Source organism: Sceloporus occidentalis, unplaced genomic scaffold (genome assembly GCF_023333645.1).
Source record: "Sceloporus occidentalis isolate IW3139 unplaced genomic scaffold, rSceOcc1.0.p SCAF_11, whole genome shotgun sequence".
NCBI classification, from domain to species: Eukaryota; Metazoa; Chordata; class Lepidosauria; order Squamata; family Phrynosomatidae; genus Sceloporus; species Sceloporus occidentalis.
In genome coordinates, this window is record NW_028316991.1 from 5,752,549 (window position 1) to 5,771,835 (window position 19,287).

The 19,287-nt window shown below is 40.4% G+C and overlaps 1 protein-coding gene across 1 annotated transcript in view; it reads right to left on the reverse strand.

Moving 5' to 3' along the window:
- LOC149305478 (double-stranded RNA-binding protein Staufen homolog 2-like) overlaps nucleotides 1-16,863 on the reverse strand; it is a 95,109-nt gene extending 78,246 nt beyond the window's left edge. Inside the window, exons 1-4 of the mRNA XM_089477375.1 lie at nucleotides 16,632-16,863; nucleotides 15,768-15,898; nucleotides 15,201-15,360; nucleotides 13,803-13,938 (exon numbers count right to left, since the gene is read on the reverse strand). Coding sequence (XP_089333501.1) covers nucleotides 13,803-13,938; nucleotides 15,201-15,360; nucleotides 15,768-15,898; nucleotides 16,632-16,863 — 659 coding nt within the window. The remainder of the gene's footprint in view (nucleotides 1-13,802; nucleotides 13,939-15,200; nucleotides 15,361-15,767; nucleotides 15,899-16,631) is intronic.
- Nucleotides 16,864-19,287: the final 2,424 nt, after the last annotated feature.

Here is a 19,287-nt window from a genome sequence, read left to right on the forward strand (position 1 = left end):
ACATATCCATATCTGTATGAGGAATGAAGCGATAAGCTTAAATCTCCTTACAAAGAACATGGCTAGCACAATAAAGATACAAGATTTCCTCTGTGTATTTGATTAAGGAGGACCCTTGAACAACATAGAAAAAAAACTCTTCACGATCGATAAGGATCCGGAAAAGAACGTGCAAATGTCTGGATAACAAGCACATTCCTTATGGCTCTTGAGTGACGGCTCTGACGTTATCAAGTAAACACTTTTCGCAGCACCATTTGATAGCTATGTGCTTATTTATCTTCGCAGATAAAGATGTAGATGAGATGTCGCTTAGAAAGAGGACCCTTCAGGGCTTTTTCTTGTTTTTCCTTTTTTTGTGTGTAATTAATAGGTTTGGCTGAAAAGCAACAGATTGTTTCAGCATGCTCCTCATGTATGATTTCACGTTCCAGTAAAAATATAATGAACAACAATTTTTCCTGTCGCTATGGCAAACCCAGATTAGTTCCGCAACAAGCCCGAGTGATTTAACTTAAACACGTGCAAGGATTTTTGGCATCGTCTCCAAACCCGCTTTGTACTTTTATCTATATTCTCTCTGCTCAGAATGTTTGAAACAGCCTGTATTTGTGAACCCCACCCCAACATGATTATCCAGAAAGAAAACGCTTACTACTCACTTTCTGCCAGCATCCAAACCCCACATACTTAAGGAGACTGCTTTCAATTGTGTATCCAGCCGCTCAAATCCACAACACAGGTTTAGATAACGGATAACTTAGATGTGGTCTTTATGGTTTTCTTTAAGACACAATAATGCCTGAATAGCTTTTTGTATCCACATGTAGTAACGTACGTTCACGCGGCCGGCGGGCTTCGCATTGGTATTCCAGAACAGATGCTCACCAGGTTTACCTACAAGTGCGTTTTCTAAGGTGTAAATATGTAAGAATAAAAAGGTCATCCTAAATGCTCCCAAAGGACGAACTAAAGAACATAGTTCCATCAGATTCATTTCGATTATTTTATGGTACAGAAACATATTTTATCCCCCCCCAATAATGCCATACAGGCAAGGCTGTAACATTTTACACACATAAATCAATGACCCTAACATCTGTCCTATATCTTTCTCCTCTTTCTCGGACGAGCATTCATGTATTTAGTGCTCCGACTTAAAGTGCTCATGCTATTCGTTATCTATATTGTGATATTATATTAAATATACATTTATGTTAGAGGTCTGAACGAAGACAATTACAACTATAAAAGTAACATGTTGTTTTATAACACTACAATTGGGTGTTTTTCCAACTTATTGTTCTCCTCCATTAAAGATTCCACACAACTTTTGGTAGTCCCAAACTTTTCCTTTCTGGTTATTATTTTACTTCAAAATGTTTGCTCTCCGTTCTATTAATGCGTTAATCTTACGTTCAACTCATAATGCTCTACGTGAACCCCATAATCGTCAAGATCCATTTCTAATCGCTTGCTTCATATCTTTGGAATCTAATAGAACATCTACAATAGATGGCTTCAGGAACTACCTTAATATTCAACTCATCAAAAGTGCATTTCAACACACTCACATAGGGCGCAGGTCTTAAGTGCTACTCTCAGCTGCAAAAGCACGGATTTCACTAAATATCCATCCCTCGTGGACGTCAGAACACTTTCTATCAATTGCTTTTGTAGTATTGTCACTTTATATGGAAAAATGCTGGTTGGAGGCATAGAAAGTTTGTGCAATGTATCATGGTAAATTAAGGTTTTAACCTAATTTAGCACAGCATTGTGATAGTAGGTTATAGTTTACAGCATTACCACTACCCTAAATATTCAAAATAGCCTAGAACGTGCGCCTAGAACGTGCACGACTCCAGGCTGTGATGGGACACAGCTCTAGTCTGACACATGGCAAAATACAGTAGAGAACACTGGATTAAGAGATTTGGATTTTATGAATCTAGGGGTGCTAAAGTGAGGATACAAGCATTTTTGTTTACACAATTTAATAGATTACATTCGGGAAGTACTGTACTAACAATTTTTCAGTTATTTACATTTTTGAAACATTAAATGTCAGGATAGCCCAGTTAACTGCTGCAAAGCTAAATTTTCGGTAACTTCTAAATGCTGTTGGCCGATTTCAAAGGCTCATTAAGGAATAAGCAAAACCGCAGCCATGTGATACGCTTCACTTCATAGCTATTTGAGGCTTGGCCAGAGTAAATTTCACAGACTGCACCAGCCAGGCAGGGAGAAACTGGAAAGGTCATGCCAAAGACAGCAGAGGTGGCAGCACATAGTTGGCTAAGGGCTCAGATTTGGTGTTTGCTTCCATGGCGCAAACAAAACTTTTACTGCACAAGATTAAAATTTATAGAACATTCAGCGCTTCCAAGACTTGAGCTCATTCATGTATGGATCTCAATAAAGGGACACGGCTCAGTGACTCCCTCTGGCTAGAGCCCACAAAAGAAAGAATAGGTGAAGAAAGCGTGTGCCATCTGGGGCAAAGCGCTCTGCTCCCACTTACCCACCAAGAACACTTAGGAGAACTGATGTGTGGCCCTTGAGGGTTGAAGGACACACATGTTCCTCCACTAAATAACGTTTTGGATTAAAATGCATTACTCCAACTGAATACATAAACGTAAATTAAATGAATACAAATACATAAATACACTTAAAATGTAATAGTTTTAGTGGCAGTAAAAAAAGGTACATGAGGTAAGGAACACTACCAAGAGCAATGGAAAATACGATAATGATTCTAGTAGATGCATCATATCACAGTTAATCTTCATCGTCATCTTCATCTTCATCATACAGGTTCTGCCAAGTTCTTCCTCCGGCAGAAGCTCACTGGGGTGGACCTTCACAACGTATCATGAATCGTGGGAGCTAAAACACAACTCTCTTGCAACCTCTCCTGTCAATTCTCCCTTTAGTGAATAAACCCCACTGATGCACCAGAGGTTATGCGAGGAGATCTCCAGATTGAGAACAAATTATATATAGAACTTTACAAAGCAGATGACTCCAGGAGACCAAATACTACTTGTTGGATAATTGACAGATTAACCAACGCTAATGGTAAGGATCACCACTCAGGTCATTCAGTACATTTTTATGAAGAGGGAGCTCATTTTCAAATCCCAGTAAACAGGACTGTGGATGAATGGGAAAGTTAGTAAGCTTGTTTTACCTGTTGTTTCTGTAAGTCAAATTGTTATGTTATATACTGCTTGTTACAGCGCTGAAGAATATGATGGCACTTTATAAAACAATAAATAATAATATAGGACACCTAACAACTAGAATTGTTTCTTTTTTGGGTTTTTTTTTGGGGGGGGGGCTGGCTCTTCTGCACATCATTTGTTGAGCCCTTATCTTATCTATCCAAAGTATGCTTAGTCTTAACGACTCTAGTTAAGAATATCTCACCCCAAGAGCTGTCCATCTGCAAATATGTGACCCTCGTGTATTTATACATTCTATAGCATGTGTAAAACTACCACAGACTTGGTCGCGTTATAACAAAGACACTATGTAGTCTACTAGTATGTGCCAATACTATCAAACAATACATTGACCCATTAAAGTCTTTATAATAGGACACAAGAGACATATCTGAAATGCGTCTTGGCATTTTAAAAAGTCTGAATCTATTCTAGTTATACAAAAGACGTTTAGGTGGCCTGATGAAAACCACTTTGCCAAAGATTTTAAACTGAAGAATTTTCCTTCTTACAGCCGCTGATGGGAAATTATTAAATTCACTGTGTTGCCTACCAAGTGTGGCATACGGTGTACATGCAATTTATAAAACTTACCAATATCTTAAAGTCAAAACCCAATGGTTTTTAAACTTACTTCATCTACATCTTAAACCCACAACAGCAAAACAAAACAAACGGTGCAAACTACACAGGGGGCACAAAAGGTAGCTTGTAAGGATGCCTGGACACCCCCCGGGGGACAGCGCCCCATGCGGTGAACACAACCATAGGGAAAATTCCAGGGCATGTGACAGATGTGCGCTCCAAACACGGCCCTATCCAGGCTCCAGCCAGTGAAATGAAAATTTATATTATATATAAATTTATATATAAATATATATACTGTCTATATGCAATAAATACAAATATATTCAATGGTAAAAAAGGAGTTAGTGTGTAGCACGATGTAAGTAGTCAAGTATACGTAAACCGGAAGAGCATCTCAATTAATATATCATTTTCATTATAACGAGGTCTGTGAAGGCATGGTGAATGGTATATATAGTGTGGTGGTTGTGCTCACTCTTCAAATATGGAACAATGGTTTCTATAACAGCACGAGAAGTCAACGATTTATGAAGTCTTCATCAGAAAATCAGATCAATAATAAAAAGGTATGTACGAAATACTTGCTTTTTCTCAGAAAACATCTTGATTCGTGATATTAAATGGAGTTCTCAGACACTCTGTCATAGTTTGGAGACCGTTCCTTGGCCATTTCCTGTCTGTTCTGATTTTATCAAACTCCATCTCTTCATTAACTTGGCAACCTGGCTTATCGTTTACTTTTAATACCATTCTCAAGTTTCAGCATTTCTCCCCCCACGAACTTTGGCTTACTTTAGTAAATCACAAGCGTTCCCTGGGACTTGTTTTCCCCAGTTTTGTTACAACGTATCAGGACTAATTAAATATTTCTACAGTTTTATCAACCGACTTGTCAGGTTACGGATGTAAAATCTCAGCAATGGTAAAACGCATTGTAGCCCATGTTTAAGACGATACATAACAGAATGCGTGTTCCATGAAATGCATCTCTTACTCAGCAGCATGCATGCGCGGCATACTTAACAGCAAGCGCTGACCCTCAAAAGAGTTGTGTGTGGGGGGGTGACAGAAGGTGCTCCCATTGGTTTCCAAGCAAGCGCTTTCCTGAGAATGATTGACAACACCAGCTTCAATGAAATGCTGAAGGTTAAGTGTTTTTTTACATTCATGAATTTACTAACAAACTAAGTACCAATTTGCTTTTGGTGACGTGGTTGGGGTGGTGAACTCTCCCTTTTCTTGGCCTCATTTTCATCAGAATTGTATTTTTGTTGCAAACTACCTAGTTTCCTCTTTTTGATATTTATGGATTCAAGGTAAGCAAAAGAACAAGGTTCATCAACTTTAAGAGATTTATGTTGGGCAAGAGCCATGCCATCTACATTTTAAATGGGTGGTGGAGGTGACTATGATGTGTCAACGACAAACAAAACGGGACCAATAACTTGTTCCAAATGTGAATTACCACACAGCTGTCTAGTGTTTTCGGGCATCATCCAACCTAATCATCTTTGTGAATTATGCAAGATCATATATATATATATATATATATATATATATATACACACACACAGGTATATATATATATATACACACACACACAATCAGTAAAAAGTTCTTAATTACATATAGAGAGCATTTTCAACATACAGAGCTCAACGATCGATAAAAAAAATTCCAATAACGAACAAAAAAGGCTCTTGAGGGCATTAAGTAAACAAAATGTACTTTAAGTACTTACAATAAATTGCTTCAAATGCTGCTCGCGAGCGATGAGACAATTCAGTTTTCTTTAAGAAATAAAAAAAAAAGAGCACATATGTTTTACCTTTATTAAATTACAGACTTACTTTTCAAACAACTGAAATAGTCTACAACATAAAAGGAGCTCTGTCATTGCTTCCAATGCTTTGAATTTATAAATTCACCAAAATGACAACCGGAACAAAAGTATAGGAGGGCGAAAGCTGCGGCCCACCATGCAATTTCCTTCCACAAGTAAACTATATGAACCGTGTTGTGCGTCAGCAAACTGGATAAGAGGTTGAGGCTTAATGACACCATGCAATCGCGCAGTGCAGAGGCAGTAGTAGTAAACACTCTACTGACTAACATAACTTGTTATTAAAGGGCAAGTGTCACGCCAAGTTATTTTCTGATAGCTTCGTGTCCGACAATTGCAGCCAATATCCAGAAAAAGAGACGGCAGACGCAGGTAGGAGAAAATGACGAAATTTATATATTTTTATACATAATGTGACCGGCCCCTAATGTTGTTTAACACTATAGTATGCCAAAAGAGTGGTGGAGCCAAGTGGCTGATGGCATGGTACCCTGGCTATCACTGGCATGGACAGACCACATTGGGGCTCAGGCCAAAGTCTACGTAGGCGCTCAACGTACCCAACACACGCACAGAGGATCCAGATAGTGACGCTTACCATATTTAATAGAAGTTCTCCAGGAAAACTGAGGTGGGCCCCTTTATCACTTTGCATTTGGTCAACTATGCATTGGTAAGGCAGCCGGGTATCCTGAATCTCAGATGAGACCAGGGAACGATTAAGGTTTATATCTGAAAAAACAGGGGAACAAGATACACCAAATGGTTCTCTCATCTTCAATGTTTCTACCTGGTGCTATTTAGACCTAGACTTGGATTAATACCACAACAGCTGCTGGCCAAAAAAAACCAAAACAGAATCTTTACATACCACCCAAAAAATGTATGTAAAGGTTGTGTTTGTAGAAACGGGTGCTATATTAACAAAAATTATGAATCTCAAAAAATAAAGTATTTGAGGAAAGTCGGGTTAAGTTGAATAAAAGTTACTCCTCGCTTCCGGTGGCACCCAGAATAAAACCGTAGCTCTAGACAAATGCCTTGTCTGCCTGATTTCCACCCTATCGTCACCAGGCACTATCCTATATAAATATGGACTTCAGTAGTAATTGAAAATCCTCTTTTCTCCTAAAAGCCAGACTAGTCATTTGTTTAATTTGATGTGTAATATAACCTTTAGTCTGCTCTACATAAAGAAGCTACGTTTTACAACCCAATTACAACCTTGCTACGCCGTTGCTGACATTACCAGCAAAACTAAACTAAAACGGAATAATTAGAGCATAAATAGGTTGAATTTTAAATCCTTTTAACATACTTCATCTATATAGATAATAACCACCATTGCAGCTGGCATGGAACTCTCATCTCCCATGAAGTTTTGGTAGAAGATAAAAATAGGCAACAAGTAGGCTCTAAACCCGTTTTAGACTTTTGGAAGGACCCCACGTTCTACTAAGTTCTCTTAGCTAATTCAACATACACATTTCTTTTTGTATGTACTTTGCCCTTTGACAGTTCACAAATAATTTACACAAGAAATGGAGCTCATACCAATTATAGCTGTAGTATTGTTTTGTGGTGATTTCAGGGTATCATCTTGATTTTTGTATCGTAGAACAAATAAATGAATGGATTTCTAAACATGAGACTAATTTATAGGCGCTGGCAGCGACACCTCTTGGTAGGCACGGCTCTCGGGCTCTGGAAAAACATATGCTATAGTGACATTGCCCACTACAATGAAAGGATTTTGCCCGCACAATTTCCAGAATGACCAACAAGACCTAGAAATATGATAAAAGCGACCACACGTCACATCTTAAACCCAGCTCGAATAACTGTGAACCGTAAACAATGCAAACTAAAAACCGGTCTTTCAATGAAAATGTTGGTGGAAAGAAGGTTAGTAGGCGCCAGACCGGCCATGGCAGCTGAAGGCCATTCTGGACAGGTTACTCTGCCATTACGTAATCAGAGAACACACATTTAATGACAAACAGATGTTTAGGCTATCAACGTGTGTATACAGTTTTATTTTTTGGGCGGTTAGTCATAAATCTAGGCTAATGGCAATGAGCCGCGGTAAAATATTGCTGCAATAATAGGGCAATGCCACGAAAGAAAAATGGATTGACGATTGATGTCCACACATGAAGCAAAGTTAAAAGGATGAGCCTCTGCCAAATCCGACACACAAACCACTTTAACTCTATGCGATGATTACTTAAAGCCAGGAAACAAATCCTTGACAGGTTCTCCACCACCACAAAAAGTTAAATGGTGGTACATCTAGATCTATAGAGCTCTAGGTATTCAACTTAAAGACTGCTTCAGTAACCATTGGGTATTGAAGGAAATGCTGTTGCAATAAATTATTTAAAGGACACTTTTGGAGTTTTTAACATAGAGATTGCGTTAAAAGATACAAAACCGAAAGATCAACGGTTTTGAACGTATGTGGTTACACTCATACAACTTATGAGGAAAGTCCAGCTCCAAGAGCCAAATTATATTCACACCCAGGGCCGGCCCGACAATGGAGCCGAGTGGGGAAACCGCTCCAGGCGGCACTTTTGAAGGGGCGGCACTTTGCCGCCCCAAGCCCTTTTTTTTTTTTTTTTTAAAAGCGAAAGAGAGAGAAAGTGGTTTTCGCTTACCAAGCTGCCAGTACCCGCTCGGCGCCCCTCTCTCTCTCTCCTCTGCGGCGAGTCTTCCTGTTCGGTCTCGGTGCCGGCTTGTAATGCTGAGTGCCGGAAGATTTCCGGCGCTCACCATTACAAGCCGGCACCGAGACCAAACAGGGAGACTCGCCGCAGGACTGCTGAAAGGTAAGTACAGGGGGGGGGGGGGGCGGCAGGGACGGAGGGAGAGGAAGGGTAGATAATGGGGGGGGGCGGCATTTTAAAATTCGCCCCAGACGGCATTTTGCCTTGGGCCGGCCCTGTTCACACCAGAAAGGATAGGAATTATGCAGAGATGGTGGATGTCTATAACTATGGAATATAACCTATTCTAAACACACAGAGTCCCAAATCTAGGAGGTGATCGGCAACCCAACAGTTATAAAGCACGGAGCCATTGGCACTTTGGTCATCAACCGAAGGACATTGTTTTCAAACATGACTCAAACTACCACACACTTTTACTTTTCAAGTTTGAATAGTGAAGGCGCTGGCTGTTACAAAGGGATTTTAAACACTTGTGTAAGAACCGCAGAGACATCCAGACATACATTAGACAGCAGTGTAAGGCAAGCCGACACACAGGGGTTTATGTACAGGAAGGATGAACGCACGCCTTGTTTTTCTGTGTCTAGGTGGGGGGAGACTTAAATCTGAGATACTGCGCAACCGCAATGCTATTCAGCGACGAAGGCCACTACTTATATTTTTGTAGATCTCCTCCTAAAACTTTTTACAACTTTTAACGTTATTAACACAGATATCTTAGAAAGGAATGGCATGTGATGTGCCCCCGACTCATCAAAAGAATAACGGGTAATTATCTTATTAGCAACAATTTTTTTTTTTTTTTTTTTTTTTTTAAGAGATAAGTTGTAATTTTGTGGCTTCTGCAAGTTTTACCGGTTTGCGGGAACTTGCATTGAAGGATACTCTCTTTTTTATGGGACATCCAGCCAATTATCAACAGACAGAGGCCTCCAGCCCAGCCAAACCTCAGTTCTAAGGCTTTAATAGCCGGGGCCTTCTACAATGAACATGCTAACCTGCAGTTGCATCACACTCAACGTATAGAAGAACTCTTTTTGTATTAGGATTTTTTTTTATTTTTAATTGTACGTTGGAAGACACAGTAATAATCCATAGGCAGCAAACTACTGATCAGTTACAACATCCAAGACAGGGGGTCCGCAGTCCAGCCAACCTGTAGCTGGCTAACTATTACCTAAAACAAAGTTAATCCTACCATGTTGCCCTGGGCTAGCACCCTTTTATTGCAGAGGTCTGCCATCAATTAGGCTATTGGTACTTAAAAGTTCTCTGTCACACAAATCAAAACCGCAATATGAACCATGATTCGGAGTTTATCTCTTCATCATACGCCATCTCCCAGAGCCCTGGGAACAACTTCTTTCAGATACCGTCTGATAATAAAACAAGTCTGGAAACACTGCGGCGGACGCACTATAGAGAATACCATGTTCCATACTCCCTGACACTACTTCAAAAGGCTGGAAATTATTAAATTAGCGTGTCAACTATTTAAAAAAAAAAGCCTAAAATAAACCAGGTATGAAACCCAAGCAGATAACATCTCTGGAATGCGCTCTATTAACATTCGCAATGAATCAAACCTTCGCAGGCTTTTCTTGTGCCTCCTGATGACTTCAGTTTGGGTAAAGATTGTTAAAAATGTTTGACAGTTTGGAGCTATTGCCTTGGTGCTGAACTAATGTCTCTCTTTTTTAACCTTTTCTGCTCCTTTTTTTATTATTATTAATTATGCTCTGTTACGGGCTCGGTATAACTGAATAGTAAGCGTAGGAAGCAAACTGTCTCTAGGTTTACATCATTAGTGGACGAATAGGGCTGCCACGTTGGCCATTAAAATTTGCACGTAAATTGTGCGGATTTTAGGACAGTCTGACATATATAAAAATATATTTATATAAAACAAAGTTAGTTGTACAGTTTTAACAAAATACGTCCTAAATTTTCAGCTTCATTTATTTATTTTTTTTGAAACCATGGATCAGCCAAGAATAACATGCTTACTAAAAGCAGACAAACCATTAAAAAAAGAAAAACAACCCAATTCTAATCACATCAAGGCAGCTGTTAAATGGCAGCAAATGGCAGATGCCGACATTATCACATATACCAGAGCAGCTCATACTGGTATTCCAATAAGTTTTAATTTTTCAGTATTTATTTTGATTGTCGGGTCAATTAAGAAAAACAGCTGAACGAGACCCTGCCAGGCATTCATTAAAAGATTCAAACGATTTAAGAGGCGTCAGATTAAAAACAAGGTTCATTGCTTTTGTAATTTATCTTGAAATATGGTATAGATTTGGTGTTGGTGTTAAATATTATATATATATATATATATATATATATATATATATATGATCACCACTGTTTAACTCCAAGATTGCCAGCTACATAGGAGGCACACAGGGCATAGCTGTCTATGTATGCCCTGAACAGTCTCGCTCAGAGATTATCTTCATTGCCTGCTAAAAACGCTTTTCCGTAGAATTAGTTAGGCTTCCAGAAGGCTACCGAGCTGACCAACTGCCTTCCCCTACATCCCAATAAGAAGTCTTGCGAGTTTACGGGTACATGCGAGACTTTACTAATTTTCATAAAATAGAAATGCTTGGAATTAGGACCCAAAACAAATGTGAAATTCATACAGTGCAAAAAAGTCCACCCAAAATATGTCACAAACGGGAGTACTGTGTGATTTAACACACATAATACTGATAATTTGTTTGAAACACAGGGGGCTTTTTTCATTATGCAGAAGTCAATCACAGCTTCATATGAGAAACTGACCTAAAACGCAGCTTACAGCCAGAGAAAAGTTACATGAATAACAATTCCATAAGTATCTGCCACCTATATATAAGGATTTTGCTTGTATTTGCCTTTGCCCAAATGTTTACATTGACATGTAGTCCCCGACCAACACATACTGCACTTGGTTTAACGCCTTCATACTTCATGCCTAAAATGCTTTCTCGTTAACCTTAACATATACAAAATAACCGCATACTATGACATCCATCCAAGGAAGCGTACACGGACAAACTCATGGTAATCACGGGGGCTGGCCAGCTAGGTGCCCTGGGCGCCCCCTGCCTGTGGATAAATTATATGCAATTCAACATTAGGAGTGCAGGAACGTGTCAAAGCCCCCATCAACATGAGAACTAGCATATCAAATAAGGTTTTCTGCTAATACAAAATTTTTGTGAGTTGAAATGTACCGGAGAACCAAAATAGTCTGTATATTAAATCCAGGTGATGTAACTTATCTAGCTGTACAAAAAAAAAACTTTTATTCCTAAATAGGATGAAATTGAAAATAATCTAATAAAAAGAACCCTGTCCGAAGCTGGGAAATCTTACGCATTATTAGTCTAAATGTTTAACTGACCTCCGTTATAATTTATAAGACAGGGCTGTATAGGGAATGGGTTGTTGGTTGTACCCCACGGAGTCGCGTTCTGTGATCGTGATCTCCGGTCTCATTATTTAGATATGGTAACAGAGGTTAATGAAGCATTTATACTAAAAAAAAATCCCTGTTTTTAGATTTGAACAGGGTTCTTTTTTTTATCCTATTTAAGTTTTAATGATCAGTTGGTTTTTTTTTAAGATATACTTTTTCTTTGATTTATATTTAGTGAAAGTTAACCCCTAGTGTCTCTGATTGAAATCAGGGACCAAGTTAGTTACTGTAATGTGCAAACCAAAAGCCCTGCAGGGTTTGAGATATGGATAAAGTTGTCTTATGAGCTTATGACATATTGTAGTGTTCTCTAAATGCATTTGCTTGGTGACGTATAATCTGCGAAACACCAACAACGAGCACAACATACAAAGAATGTTACCAGTCCGGCGTAATAGCGAGACGTTTCATTTTAAAGCATGTGGCGGCCTCTAGTGACAAGTTTATGAATTACAGACATTAAATAACGCGAGTCAAATCGCCAGTCGCTCGCCCTCGGGATGCCCGTTCTGACATAACATATATTGATTTATAAAGCACCATCACATCCTACAGCGCTTTATAACGCAGAATTCACATCAAATAAACGACGGGGCATGTCAGCAAAAAAATCTCACAGAGCAGATGCTCTCAAGCTGTTCAGACCGTTTTCAATGAAAAATGTAAAAATAGGTTACAAAATGTAAAAATGGGTTATAGTTAAGATTGTGATTTTTCCATATGTCCATACAATATTACATATACAATATTTTTCAGACATAGAACAATAATTGGAGTATAAAGCAAGCTTGTTCTGATAGCGTTTTTATAAATAACATTGTGGACAACATGGACCGCAAAATAGTAAACATAAGAGATTAATGGATAAGAAGTGCAACTATTAAAGGCAATTAGAACCAAAAACAAAAGATAGAGCGCAGATCTGTAGGCCCTGTTGTAAGACAGTAACTATAAGTAAATAATTATCCCATTGTTGCATTAAATGTTGTTTTTAAAAAGTCAACAGATGGGCCCGATATCTCTATTTAAAGTGTGAGGGGAACTTACACATTTTACATATGAAGTCACACATCTGACAATATCACACTATTTTGTTTTTTCTATTTTTCCTTTGTGTTATTGCGCTCCCATTTTGGACACATTTACCCAAAAATATAACTGAATATTCCTCACTGAACAGCCACATCGCCCACGTCTTCTACTCACCTATGGAGTTACCGTATGGTAAACCTCTTCAAGCCTCCTATGTTCTCCCAGAACGGACACTGGAGATAGGAGCTAGGTGGGGGCAGTTCCACCAAAGGTAAAGCAGGAATCTCACACCAGGGCACGACTAGGAAAAAGGTGCGTGCATGTGGCCCAATCCCTCTCATATTTAACAGAGAACACTGTTGCAAGTAAACTCTGGCAGCATACATATTATTATTATTATGATTTAGTTTTATATAGCGCCATCAAATTCTGTAGCACTGTACAATACTGAACTCACTTGTCTGCCTTTAGGATCATTAAGGCGTAGACGAATGATCGGAGTGAAGGGAATGCAGCAGAAATATATATTCTGTTGAAAAAAATCTAGCTTTCCCCAGATTTCCAGAGATATCACCGCGGTTGGCAGTAACGTGCCCAGCGTGTGTCCAGTTTACCGGTCATAGGTTTCCCACTCTTAAGCATGAAGTTTTAAAAAGCATGGAAACCGAAAGCCATTTTGCCAGATAAAGGGTTAAGCAATTATCGCTTGAGTTCCTTAAACACTAAAGCAGGATGGATCAGACAACAAGATGCATCAGAGGAAAAATATATTTTTTGTGATGTTGCCTGCTACACACCTCAACACACATCAGAAACCAAGAATTTATGCTAAAAAACGAAATTTCTCCCAATCCCGATTGTTGTCGTTACGAGACAGGAGGTGCAGCGACACGAATAAGACTAACCTCTGGTTGTACATCCCTCTGTAATTGTAATTAGCCCGGTGGTTCGGTAGCGGTTTCGGGTCCAGTGGTCTGTAAATAGCAGGTTCCCCTCTCTTCATGGCCAGCCCATTTAATTCAACTGTTGGAGTTATGCTCCCTGTAAAGAAAAAACGGCACATTGCGTCACCCGTGGAAAAAGTCACAATCCTCCGTCATTAAAAGCTGGTTACTAGTTATGGTATTTGTCTTAATGAGTAGAGGGCTGGATTTACTTTTATTAATATATTGTACAGCAGAGTCATCAGGTGCTGAAAACAATCCAGGTAACCCTGTATCCCTGCCTGCATGTTCCTTCAGTAACTGGTTGCCTGTGCCCAAGCAGGGATATCCAACACCTGGGGCGTTTTTGTGGCCCTCGGGGATTGGAGCCTTGCGACCCTGATTTACAGCTTGCCAAATGTACGGGTCACTTAATAGGAAAAATATAATTTTAAGGGCAATCACAAGGTCGATAATTTGCACTAAAGAATTAGTCCAGATGTGTGTAACATGCGTGTGCTTATTTTTCCCAACTCCTGTGTACAGAACATAGCATGTGCCAGCATGACCCCAATACCATCCCATCTCTACATCTTTACATACAGAATATGCCTGACCACAACATAAAGTCCGAGGTAGAAAACATTTCCCTCTCCAGACACTGCGCCGCTACAGATCAACTCATCCAGAACATCTAATGGCTTAAAGGTCATCACCGAACCAACAAATACAAACCAATCCCGGGTATCAGAAGGTCGATCTAATGAAACCACGATCACAGAGAAACAGAGCATAATAATTGCCAAAACAGTTTAATTCCCACGCCAACCCGTGCATTGTTCCTAGACACCATGTTGTCTATTCACAACGCCTTGCATCACACCAGCGTCATGACATCACTGCCTTTCCGATCAAATATCGGATGCACACAAGCGCTAAAGAGAAACCTAAGAGCAGAATAACTTCCAAAGGCTGGAAAACATTTTCACATATTCAGATTCCTGGACAGAAATCAAAGAGTGGCTAACAAACGTTCCATTCATTGATGATATATAACTAGATGATGTGTCCGTCACATCCGTGTCCTCCTCTCACGCGGCACGCTCGGTGCAGGGCTCTGACGCTAGTGTTACAGGCCAGGTTTGCCTCTATGTTGTCATTGTACATGATCGTGGGATATGCATTTATATAGTTCAAAGACGCTTAATGATATTTTTAGCCTACAAGCAAAATAAAATGATCTGGGGGTGCCTACGTAACCACCTTCTCTCCACTTGCCATGCGCATGGTAGTGAGTTAACAACCTCCTGGGCCAGCTTAAGCTGGGGTGGCATTACCGGCGGGGACAGGTTACATAAAACCTTACGCGGACAGGCTTACCTGGGTTATTGTTGATATTGTTCTTGGTTTGTCTGGCTGCTGGTTTAGGAAGTGTTGTTTCAGACAGTGCTAGGCTGGCAGCCGCATGCTGGGCTTTCTTAATGCTGGTACTCTCGGCTTCCCATGTCTGACCTCCGAGAGTCAGTTGCACTGTAAATAACTTAAAAACAAATTAAGAGGAAGCACATTAATTGTATGCAACTCTGGGATGATTTAACCCGATAATCACGATAAACCCAAAATGAACATTTTTACACAAACATATGCAGCCGACGTACAGAATACCTACTTCTACTGAACACAATTTAGAAATATATTTTCCTAAAAGAAATACAGTTTAGAATGAACATATAAAATATATATTAATATAATATATAAAAAGAGGATATATCAGGAATGAGTGCAGGTTCTCAAGCGCCTCATTCTTAAACCTGTATAAAGATATTCCATCTGACTGTTTTAGTAAAAGAAAATCCTATGATCCAGTCTTCAATCACCTGCGTATTGTTGTGTGAAACACACTTTCCATTGTTTGGTGAGGATAACGTGGGGTTGCTCAGACTCTACCTTGGAATGTGCCGGTCCTCTCTCCTCCAGAAGTTTATACTGTGGCTGAATCCTATTGAAGCGGGCTAACTCATTTACCAAACACATCGGCGTTTTCTCTTTGGGGTTTGTCATGTTTTCTTGGAGAGGCACTGCAAAAAAATAAATAAATAAATAAAGATGTCGCCAGCAGCTTATGAAAATATCACTAGATCCAGAAGAGTTTTTTTTCTATTGACTGACTGGGACATGCGATGGTAAAAAGAAACATCATTAAAACATGCGCCCCCTTAAAAGCACCGCGGTAACCATAATGGGGCAGGGTAAGCGGCTGTTTTATCAAACTGGGTGCCAAGTTCTATGTACATTTGTTCTTCGCTATATAAACGGAACATCTCAAAAAGGTTACTGGGAAAAGACATCAGTCGCTAACAGCATTGCTTGTAAAACGATCCACAGGACAGTATACTACTTACGTCATAAAAAAATGCACATATAACACAGGGGGGTCCAAGAAGGTGGATTTGGCTGGTTCATGCAGCACGGGATACCGCACGGAACAGCTCTTTTCGCCCAATCGTTATTATGTCTAGCCTAAAACTTGGGATGAAGAGGCATTCGTATGTCGGTGTGATATTTCTACTCTGAGTAGTCACTCAACAGGCAAGCTGACGATAACAATATTGGCTTTTACGATTGTGATTGTATTGACGATTACAATTCTTGCTTTTAAAGCATCTTCCCGGATTAACCACACTTTGACTGGGGCTGTTTGTAACACCAGATCTCCAGTACATTATTCTCCATAACAAGGGCGCACACAGCACCGAATGTGCTCGTTTGTACCGTTACATTAGAACAGCATTTAGTTTCCACTTTGTTTACCTTCCAATAATTTGGTCTTCTCATCTTCAGTGGCCACACCTGGGGAGCTCCCAGAAGATGAGGAATCCACCAGACTGTCGGTGGGACTGGTGTCTGTGGCGGTTTCTGTGGCAGACCCATTCACAGAGGACTGGAGACTCACTTGACCGGCACTTGTGGCAGGAGGGCAAAGCACAGAGGGAAAGGAAGAGTCACACACGGGAACTGATGTCTGCGCCTTCATGTGTGCCATCCTCCGTTTCTGAAGAACACAAAGATTTGTTAGAAAGACAGCATCCTACAAGTAAATACACATTCCCCATCCCACCTTCATCACATCCTACACGCAGTTACCAACAGACACTTAACTTTCTAGGAAGTCTCAACAACAACTGCACATCTGTGAACCAAGTTAGTTGCCTCTTTAGTTCTATTGAGCGTTCCCAACCAGAAAGACTGCTGAATGCACACGTGACGAAGTGATAGCATTGAGCATCTGGTCTCCAGAGAACTGTTCATTGACAGATCATTAACTTAATAAAATTCACTTTGGCAGGCTCAGAGTAACGGCAATACCAAGTGGGCTATTGCTGAAATGATGGATGCCTTCCAGAGGTAACATTTGGACTACACTTCCCATCATGCTTTAGCTGGATTATTCAAACTGTAGTTATGGGCCACAGACTCCAGCTCCTGAGGGCCAGGAATTCTGTGTACCCCTGCCTGAAAACAAGCAGTTTAATGGATTTTTAATTTAGATGCTTGAGCTCACGCTGGGTAAAACATTGCGTACGTCCAGGAGGTCGGTAGAGAGAAGAAATGTATAGAGTGAACATCAAAAGGAGAGGGAATTGATGGGACCCTGAAAGGTGCAGTAGCGGAGATAAAGGATATCAACATACCCTCTCTATCGGCCACAAGCAAAGAGCAGTAGAGGTAGTGTTAAAAAAAAACAAGGTCCAGGTTTCAGCGATAGAACGCCGAGGTGGTTAGAAACAAAGATGCCATGAGTAGCAGTAAGTGTGTTCCAAATAGAACATGCACTCCGGAGGAACAAGAGAAGAGGGAAGCAGGGACCCAACGAACAGGTGTGTATTCTGGGATGTTGGGAGGACCAGTGTTGGGTTTCATGTTGACTGAAGCAGAGAAGATTGGGATTGGGATTTGCGGGGATGTGTTATCTTACCCTTAAACTGCTTAATAGCAGGCCAGGTGTTACGATGGGAAGAAAGTGGATGTGGAGTGAGATGTGGGGTGAGCTGGGGTGATGAGTAAGGAGGTGAGATGCGAAATGCACTGGGGTTCTTATGAGTGGTGGAAGAAAAAGTACATTCAGGAAGAGAAAAGACAAGAAGGAAAACCTGATAATAGTTGGAGGAAGTAAGATGAATAAATTAAGCACCCGTTTAATTCTTCATTACTGATTGAAATAAGGCCTACCAATTTATACGAGTTCCTCACAAGAGACAAGCTGAAGATATTTCACACCTATCCATTATCAAATACAATCAACACGGACTTTACAACGCAGAGCGGTGGTTTTTAACAAACAAACTCAGCAATTAAAGCGTACAATTTACCAGCCAAGAACACCGGGGTCAGCTATTCCCAGAGCACAACAGAACTAAGTGGAACCTGAAAGTTGTCTGCAAAGTTTAGCTTTAGTAAAAAAAAATAAAAAAAAAAATTCTAGTGTTTCCTGCTAAGCCAATGCATTGTATCACCTGTCTAGCTCTGCCATCTGCTGTGTATTATAGCCCTTTGCCGTGTATACAAAGCACTATATATACAGTAAGGCACATATACATTTTGTGGACATGTACAGTACTTCAGGGACGTGCACCCTACAAGAGCGCGGGGATATGACATAACTTCCCGGCCGCTCAGACACAACCAGCATGTGAGCGGCCCCCCGGGGCCAGACTTCCCTTCCTGAGCAAACAAAGCTTAATTGCAAAAAAAAAAAAAGAAGCGTGTATGTATTTTAGCATGTAAGTACTGCGTGCTAGCGTGTGTATTAGTATGTACGTGGGCATGTTAGCAAGTATTTTGTAAGAAACATATATATAAAATGTTTTTAAACAGAAACAAACATAAAACAAAGTTACGTATCGATAAGCTGTCAGAAATGTTGCGAGCAGAGGCTAGAAAGAAACCTTGCCCTGCATTTTGCCCAGGAGCCCCTGGCGCCTGCTTTGGTATGTCAGGGTGTTACATGTAAAGCTGCCCCCCCAAAATAATAAACACTTGCCACTAAACGGTTGGCGCTCGAACATGCATCATACAGGGTGGAAAATAACCCTTTTCTCAGGGTCTATGGCAGCGATGATAAACCATGCAGTAAATTCCGTTATATGCACGGAACGTACGCACTTATGTGACCAGATTCGGGTGAATATTGGCGAACCTGCTGAATGACAGTGAATGAATAGGATAACCCCTGGCAGAGGGTTACCTTCCACCGGGTCCGGCCCATTGGGTTTTCTGGACAGAATTTCCCAGATAGCGGGCTGTCCAATTGAGAGCCAGAGCCCGGGTCCCCCCAGCTTATTGACTGAATACTGGGTCACTACTGTGCACCATGATGGCTCCCTTGAAGTGGTGGTGCACTACCCACTAAACGGCGCTCATCATTTGCACTATCCGGATGGTGCTTGTGACAACAATGAAGCATGCA